Raw genomic sequence first — 8,695 nt, 5'->3', positions numbered from 1 at the left:
AGGGGATACCTGATTCTCAGTAACTCTAGAGGCGGCGGCAGCTTCGCATGCAGTGCGCATTATTGCTCTATAGTCGGCGTCGGACTAACTAAGAGGGAGAGGGAGCGGGCAGCCCCGGGAAGGGACAGGAGAAGGGTTGGGGCGGGGTGTGTGTGTGGGGGGGGGGGGGGGGCTGCATGCAGTGACGTCACAAAGGCGGCGGCCAATGGGGCGGGCCCTTGGGGCGGTGTCGCCGCTGAGGCTTTGGCATAGACGCGCGAAAGTTGGCAACAGAGTGGGGGCGGGGCCGGGGCTCAAGAGAGGGGCGGGCCTATGAGGGGCGTGGCCTGAGGCCCCCAGGGGGCGGAGCCCAGGTTGGGGCGGGGTTCAAGGGCGGGGAAAGATCCTGGAAGTCCCAAGCCCCGGGCGTCGGCTGGAAGGATATGGGCCTCAGCGGCCGTTCCCTGACCCGAGTGCAATCGTTCATAAATAAAACGTACGAATACAAAAAGAAAGAAACCCGACGCATCCGCAATCCCCCCAAGGGGCTTTACCCGCAAAGCGAATACGGAGGGGTGTGTAGAGGGCCGTGCCCAGGTCTGCCTGCCGGGCGCCAGGAATCCGTCCTCTAACACCAAATGCCCGGGTACGAGGGGAGGGAGCCCCGGGGTAGGGCGGGAGCGGGGTCTGAGGAGGTCGGATAAGTCCATGCGATTCGATATGCGTCATTATTATTCGTTATGGAGGACAGAGCCCGAGAAGCTGGGCCGGAAGAATTCGGATTTGGCAGAGGATGCGAGGCGAGGGTAGGAGAGCGGCTCGGACTGAGGCCCCAGAAGGAACCCAAGGGAGAGGGGTGCCGCCATCCGCCCCCTCCCCGATCCCCAATGCGTCTAACACTCGCGGGGTTCAGCGAAGACTGAGGAGTAAGGATGCCTCTGCAGGCCCCCTCCCTCCTGCTCCTCTCCCGGTCTGCTGCCGGGGAGGGGCCGGCTCCCTGGACGTCTAGGCCGCAGGCCTGGCCCTGGAAGGCTTGGGGAGGGGTGGGGAGGACCTGAGTCTCTAAGACGCAATCTAGGGGCACAGAGGAGGGAGAAAGGGGGCGCTCCCTACCTCACTCCACCCCCGTCTTCAGAGACCTAACTCGGAGATGAGGTTCGGTTCCGGGTCTCCTCGACCCTATTGCTGGGAAAAAGCCTGGGGCACCCTGGAGGGGAAGGTAGGGGGCTCGGGGTGGGTCTCCCCTCGGGACCCTATTGCTTGAAGGGGCCGGCAAGGCCCCTGGCGGGCGGGGCGGAGCCGGACCCCCTCCCCCTATTGCTGTGAGGAGGGGCCTGCCCTCCCGCCCCTCCGCCCGGGCGCCAGCGGAGACTTCCCTGGGGGCCCGTATTGCTGAGAGCCGACCCGGCTGGCGGAGGCACCGCCGCCCTAGGCCTGCACAGGGCTGAGCTGCGGCGGCGCAGCGGGCGCCGGGGCTGCGGGGCCGCCGCCGCCGCCGCCGGCCCCGCCCTTGAAGCAGGCCGACTCGTAGTGCTTGTTGAGATAGGACTTGAGCGCGAAGCTCTTCTTGCAGCGCTTGCACTGGAAGTGCTTGAAGGCCGAGTGCGTCTGCATGTGCGCGCGTAGGTTGGAGCGGTCAGCGAAGGCCTTGCCGCAGTGCGCGCAGCCGAAGGGCTTCTCGCCGGTATGGGAGCGCATGTGGCCCTGTAGCAGCCAGGGCCTCGAGAAGGCCTTGCCGCACACGCCGCACTTGTGGCGCAGGTCGTGCGTGAGCAGGTGCATGGCCATGGCCGGCATGGACACGTACACCTTGCCGCACGTCGGGCAGCGCCGCGCCAGCTGACTGTCCAGGCTGCGGTGCGTCTGCTTGTGGCGGCTCAGGTTCGACGAGGTGGCGTACGTTTTGCCGCACTCGCCGCATGCGTGCCGGCCCCCTGCGCCGCCGGCCCCGGTGCCCGCGCGCGCCTCGGTGCCCACCCCCGAGCGCGCGCCGCCCCTACCCCCGGGCCCCGACCCCGCACCGCTCGCGCCCGCCCCGGCCCCGCCTCCGCTCTCGGTGTCGGAGGCCGCCGCAGAGGCCGTGGAAGGGGCGGCGGCGGCGTTGGCGTTGGCGGCCTTACGGCGCGAGCGGCCGTCGGTGATGAAGAAGGCGTCAGCTGCGTAGCCCTCGCTGACGGCCGCGTCGCCGTTGATGTAGCCGCCCGCGGCTGTAGCCAGCTCCGGGCGCGGGGTGGGCGGCGGCGCCGAGCCCACGGCCGCCGGGCCCAGCTCTCCCCGCACGGCTGCAGCGTACATGGGCTCCGGGGACGGCCCTTTGAGCAAGGCCGCCTCGGCATCGCCATCGTAGACGGAGGCGGGCCCCGAGTAGTCGTTGAGGTATCCTGAGGGCCGAGGCGGACAGACGGGCAGACAGCGGGAGGGCAACCGGGCAGCGGGCGAGACACACACACGGGCGGGCAGTAGGAGACACCGGGGTCGGGGAAGGAGGGAAGGGGGGAAGGACAAAGGAGAAGGGCCGAGGGGCCGCGGGACAGGGAGTATGCAGACGGCAGGGAGGGGAAGAGAGCAGAGGAGAGATGAGACAGGGCTCGGCCGGGCTCCGCCCCGCCGCCCCCCTCCCCCCGCGCCTGCCCCACCCTCGAAGCGGGGGAAAGAGGCGCATCTTCGGGCGAGACTGCCCCCCTTCCTCAGAGCCTCAAGGTCAGGGGGGAGGGGCGGCGCTTCCCTCGCCCTCCTTCCCTTCCCCCTCTCTTCCCCTCCCCCTCCCCCACCCTCGGCTTCTCCCCACTTCAGCAGTTTTCCCTGATTATGCAACACACTGCAGACCCGCAGCGCACAAAGCCAGGACCGCCCGCCCAGGGACCCCATCTCTCTTGCGTCTCGGGGTTCCCACCAGCTCTTCCCCCGGGCCCCCAGAACCTGCGCCTCATCTCATGCTGCCCCTCTCTGGTCCTCTAGGTTCCCCAAAAAGCCCTGGAGACAACTACCTCCAGCAGCCCCTCTAGCCCTCACTAGCACCTCCCTCTCATCTCCCAGGTCTCCCACTCCTCACTGGACTTGACCCCCTTCCCACTCCAGCCCTATCTCCCTCCATCCACTCTGCTTCTCCCCACTCCCTTCAATCATCCTGCACCCTTGGGTCCTACCTTGTTCCACATTGCCCTCTTCCTCCAGGCCCTAACCCCTTGTGGCAGCCTTCCCAAGCCCCAGGACAGGCGACCAGGGAGACGCTGTGTTGGAGAGAGTGCCAGGGCGTCCACCAGGGGACACCTTCACAGGGACAAACTGCAGGCAGGCAGGCAGCATCATTCATGCCAGTAACGCAGTTGTTCTCAAGGCACAAGATGGATCTCACAACCTCAAAGTCACAAATGCACACCCCACACCATGCAGGCTCTGGCTTCTTCGTGGTCACACCCAGCTTCCCAGCCACCATCAACCGTGGAGTCCCCTCACACGGTGGGCTGCACGCTGATCTTGGCACACACCACCTACTCATGCAGGGTCACACATGCAACCACCCGGACAAACTCTCAGCCAGGGTCGCCAGTCACATGGATGCACAGTGGCCTCAGAGTCACATGGTCCCATGTAGTGGCACACAGGCAGGCACACACTCATACAGGGTCACACATAAGCGCACACAGTCACATGGTCACACGCAGTCACATGGGTGCACATAGGCTCACACACAGGCTCCTGCAGGTCACACTTGTTCTGCCACCCCACGCTGGCACTCCCAGCCCCTTTGCCTGCGTGTTAACAGTTGTCCTTGAACTTGGACACCCTTACACAAAGAGCCTCCCCTGACCACAGCCCGCCTGCCTGCCGACACCCTTCTCCCTGACCCTGGCTTCAGAGAAGACACTGCTGCTGCCTCTGCTGGTACCTTTGCCCTGACAGGTGGGCGGCCCACACTAGACCCCATGCCTACTCCCTGGAGCTCACAGTACTCCCCTGCTGGCCCTAGCAAAGGGTCCTGGGGGTGTAGCCAAAGAAGAAAAAAGGGTACTGAGGCAGGTCCAGGTTTCTAGGTGTGGATCTGCATGCATGGCTAGGTCCTGTCATGTCAGCAGTTGTCCATGTGGCTGTGTTTGTCCCGTCATGGGTCAGCGTGTGGGTCAGTGTGTACCTTCAGGGACCTCCTGTTCCTGGCCCCTGCTCCCACCCTCTCTCCTGCATTGACACTCTCCCTACCCAACCTTGGCCGGGTTCTGGACTGCCTCTGCCTTCCCCTCTCCACCCCCCATCTCCATCTCCCTCCACAGTTGGCTCCAGCCACCAACTCCTGCTAGTCCTGGTTCCCTCGGGTCTATTTCCTGGGGCCCTTGCCCCCTCCACCCCCACACTCTGGCTCTCCATCCCTTCCAGCATTGCCGTGGGCCCCTCACCACCACCCCCAGCCCCAGCCTAGCTCGCACCTTTCTCGTGCAGTCGCACGCCGAGGTCGCTGCGGGCACGCCCGTAAGAGCTCTCGAGGTCTGCCGAGGAGAACGTGTCAAGTTTGACCTTCTTGACCAGGAAGGACCTGGGCATGATTCCTGCGGGGCTCCGGCGCTGCGGGCCTACGGAGCCAGGGCGCGGGGGGGGCTGCGGCCGCGGCGGGGCCCCGTCACCATCCGAGGAGCGATGGAGGCAGCACGGGTCCCCACTCTGGCCTTTGAATGCTGCCGCTGGAGTGCCGTCTTCTCTCCTTCTGCCTGCCTGCCTGCCTGTCTGCCCTGCGTTTTCTCTTCTGCTCCTCAGAATCCCTCCTCTTCTCCTTCCTTCTCCTTCCTTCTCCTCTCCTCTCCTCTCCTCTTCTCTTCCTTCTCTTCTCTTCTCTTCCTTCTCTTCTCTTCCTTCCTTCCCTCCTCTGGTCCCGGCTTCCCAGCCCGCAGTGCCGCCCCTGGACAGGCGGGGGAGGAGGCTGGGGGGGCGGGGAGGGGGGAAGCGGCTCCGTCCCGGGCCCGGAGGCTGCGAGTGGGTGCAGGGCTGGCCCGGCTCCGCGGCCCCCTTCCCCTCCCCCCCCGCCGCCGCGGCGGAGCCTCAGTCAGCGACCCCCCATGGCCCCGGGGGTGGCGGCGCCGGGCCCGGAGAACGCGGCGACGGCGGGAGCGCCAGCAGCTTCAGCACCGCGGCCAGCGCCGGCCCGGCCAGCACCTCGGCCAGCGACCGGGCGCGCTCAGCCCGCGCGGGCGGCGAGGGGCGGGCCGCGGAGGCTCGGCCGCCGGGCGGGGGTCCTCGGCGGGGGTCTCTGGGAGGCTTGCTTTATTGTTCTGCAGCCGGAACGAGCGGCGGCGGCGGCGGCGGCGGCGGCGGCGGGCGGCGGGCGGCGGGCGGGGGGCGGGGGTCCTCGGGGGGAGGGGTGCGCAGGAGGGCGGGCCGAGGGAAGGAAGGAGGGAGGTACGGGGGCTTCGGGGGCGGGGCTCGGCGCTCGGACAGCTCCTGGGCCCAGCCTCCTGCGCCCGCGGCCGCCTCTGCCTGCGGCCAGGCCCAGCCTCTGGCTTTTAAAGCCCAGGAGCTGCGGGAGGGGGAGGGAGGGGAGGGGACAGAGGCCGGCGGAAATGGCTGCGCTGCGCCCGGCCCCGGCAAGGGTCTCCTGGGAGGGGTCTTGGGGATGCCGCGACCCCGGCATGTGTGGAGTTCCCCTGAGCAGCTCCCGGAATGGAAGCCCAGCGGTCCGCGGCATTGTCAGGAGTAGGGGCAAAGGTGGAAACAGACCTGGGACCCACGAGCCCCGGACTTGGGATCTTTTGGGGAGGAAGGAAGGGCGGACCCCAGTCTGGTCCAGCCTGCCTAGCTTTCGAGTGTGGAGGCGAGGGCGGGTGGAGGAGGCGGGAGGCGAAGGAGCGAATGCTGAGGCAGCGAAAGCGCACTGTAGAAGCAATGCGCGCACCCTGTTGCCGCAGTGTCTCCCTGCCACTCGGTCACCCGGGCTGACCCCGTGCCCGCTGAAGAGGCCTCCCTCCACCCCTCCTCTCTCCCAAGGGGCGGATGTCGAGCGCAGCGGAGGGGGAGAGGGGCTGCCATGCCCTTGCTCCAGAAATTCGGCTTCATTGGTGGTTTTCCGCCCTTCCGCGCCACTGCAGCTCCCCAAGGCGGCCCCGCAACCAGGCGGATAACCCTTCCCGCGGCCGCCCGCCCCGAGTTTGCAGCCCCCATGACGTCAGGCACAGCGGCCAATGGCGGGGCTCCGGGGTGCAGGGGGTTCCGGGCCGCACAATGGTCGTGCGCGGGGACATAGGTCCCTAATTAGGGCCCGGCGCCGCCATTGTCCTCTCACCCGCTCCCTCCCGGTGGTTCGGGCTTGCACGCTCGGAGCGCGCCCCCACGCGGCCCGCTGTCGCTGGGGACCAAGGTCGCAGGGGTGGCTCCGGGGAGTGTGCGGGCGCGGTCGAGCCGAGAGCGCGCGCAAGGGGAACGCGCGCGTACACCGGTCGCTGCACGCGGTGACCTTGTGCGGGGCGGCCCGGCGGGCCCGCGGACACCGGCCGGGAGCGCGCGGCGGGCGGGCCACACCGGGGGCGCGCAAGCGGGGGCTTGCTAGGAGTGCGGAGCTCGGCGCCCAGACTCCACCCGCTTGCGCGGCGCTTCCTCCGCGTCTCGGCACGGGAACCAAGAGAGCTGGAGATCCGGTGTGAGCGAGCCAGCCCGGCGCGGGGGGCGCGGCGGAGACCACAGCCGGCTTTGTGGTGGCGGCCTGGGCAGCGGCAGCGGCGGGATATTCATCTTGCGTGGCACTTGCTCCCGAGGGGCGGGGGCGGGGTGCGGCCGCCCCCTTATCGCAGAGCCGCAGCCGGCGAGGCCCGCAATGGGGGCGGGGACGGGGGATCCCCCTCGGCCGAACCGCTCGTCCCTGTTCCCTCCCAGGGGGGCCGGGCCGAGGCGCAGCCGGAGGCGCGGGGCCAATTACCATTTTGATTGCTATACTGGGGGGCCCATCTGGACCGAGGGCTAATTACCTGGCGAACCCTCGGGGCTCCGGCGGATGTGCCGGACGCAATCCCTTCACCCCGCGCTCCCCGCCTCCTCCCAGACCATCCGCCCCATCTCTGTTCCCGACCACATCCCTGTCCCCTCCATTAGTCTCAGTCACCCTGTCGCTCTGTCTCTGTACTTTTGTTCCTCCGCCCCCTTCCTCATTCTTCCACACTCCCTACCCCGTCCTCCTGCCCCGCCTCCTCCTCCCCGCCAGGTCCTCTGTCCCTCACTCTCCACTTCTTTCCTCAGTCCCCTTCTTCGATCGCCCTTCACTCTTCCCTCCTTTCTCTGTCTCTCCATTCGAACTCTCAGTCCCTCCATCCCCTGGCTCGCTGTCCCCGTCCCTGCCTCTCTCTGTCAACTTCCCCACCCCTTTGGCCCAACGGTCTTGACGGACGAGACGTCAGAGCGCGGACACAGGTGTCCCACAGCCAGGCGCTCTCGAGGGGACCATTCGGGCCGCCCTTGCTCCTGCTCACTCGGGTGGAGCCCATAGCCCCTCGGGGCACCCGGCGGGGAAGGGCAGCTGGGCCCAGGCCTTGGCCATCAGTCTGCAGCAGCCCCGGGTGCGGAGCGCACATGTGGCTCAATTACTTGGACCTCCTCACGCCACCGCCGTTGGAGCATCCTGCTCCCACCCCCCCATCCCAAGGTCGCTGTGCCCGTCCTGGGGTCCAGCTAAAAGAGGCTGGGGAAGGACAGTTGGAGATTCTCAGGCTTTTGGAAAGTTTCAGCCTTCCTCCACTGGAGGCCACCTTGAGTCTCTCCCATTGAGAGCCTGAGGCATGGGGGGTTTTGCTGCAAGAGAGGAGACTGGGATCCTGAGGCAAGGCCAGTTTGTCCTCCAGCAGACCTAGCCAGTTGTGGGACACGCCAACACCCGAGCATAGGCACTGACTGGGCTTGGCCTCTCCACCCCCACAGAGCCTCTGGGCCTCAGGGACTGCACTCCCCTCTCCTGGTTCAGGTTGTAGCTGGGCCCAACCCCTTATCCATGTGGGATGGGGGATGCTGTGTTGATTCTATGTCCCTCTTTCTCCCTCTGCTTCTGGGTGTGCCACCTCCAGCTCTGGGTAGTCCCATGTTGCCAAAAGGCCAGGCTTTAAGGGGGAGACTCCCAGTGTTGTGTACCAAGCACCCTGCCCCCTGCAGAGCCAGGAGGCCTGTGTGTGCCCACCAGTGGGCCCTGTGGTCACCTTCTCACCCCACTCTGCCCTATTAGGGCTCCAACCCAGCCCAGCTTAGCCTAGAGGGTCCACCCCTCCTTCTGAACATCCCACTCCCTAGCTACCTCCTTTGGTCTGGCTCCTTGGCACCCCAGTCCCCTGCCCCCAGCCTTCTCTTCTACTGCAGATTGGGGGATGGGGTATCTTGCCTTCCTGGAAGCCATTTGGGGTCTTGTGTGCATAATGGGCTGCCCTGACCTGCTAGTTCTGGCTCAGCCCCCAGTTCTCCATCTGGGAGGTGGGACTCACAGCTCTGAGCAGCCCCTTCCCATTGTAGCTCAGGATTCAAAAATCACTGCACCCTTCACGTGGGCTTCAGCAAGCACCGGCTGGAGTTGATGTATGTACAGTTAACCAAGGACTTGCAGACGTGAGTGTGTCTGGAGCCATTTCTGCCTTCTCCCAACAGAAGAACTGTATTGAACACCCATCTGTGCTCTGCAGTGCCTGTTCAAGGCAGGGGGCAACAGACGCTGGCCCCTGTGCTCCTAGATCCCACAATCCAGCAGAGGACACAGGTGCTAACC

At 66.7% G+C, this 8,695-nt stretch overlaps 1 protein-coding gene across 1 annotated transcript; it reads right to left on the bottom strand.

Annotated features, from left to right (window-relative positions):
- Positions 1 to 1,407: 1,407 nt before the first annotated feature.
- Positions 1,408 to 4,515, bottom strand: SCRT1 (scratch family transcriptional repressor 1). Its single transcript, XM_046641693.1, has 2 exons — positions 4,401 to 4,515; positions 1,408 to 2,360 (listed from the first exon to the last, which is right to left on the bottom strand). Exons 1-2 carry the CDS (start codon positions 4,513 to 4,515, stop codon positions 1,408 to 1,410), a joined length of 1,068 nt encoding a protein of 355 aa, XP_046497649.1.
- Between the last annotated feature and the right edge of the window lie 4,180 nt (positions 4,516 to 8,695).

The sequence above is a fragment of the Equus quagga genome, chromosome 16, assembly GCF_021613505.1.
Source record: "Equus quagga isolate Etosha38 chromosome 16, UCLA_HA_Equagga_1.0, whole genome shotgun sequence".
Classification (NCBI taxonomy): Eukaryota; Metazoa; Chordata; class Mammalia; order Perissodactyla; family Equidae; genus Equus; species Equus quagga.
This window is presented reverse-complemented; position numbering and strand designations above follow the sequence as displayed.

Excerpts from the sequence above, each read along its gene's own strand:
- SCRT1 (XM_046641693.1), bottom strand. The coding sequence starts at position 4,515 with ATGCCCAGGTCCTTCCTGGTCAAGAAGGTCAAACTTGACACGTTCTCC. Across the intron at positions 2,361-4,400 it reads CGTGCGACTGCACGAGAAAG|GATACCTCAACGACTACTCG; the intron begins GTGCGAGCTAGG and ends CTCGGCCCTCAG.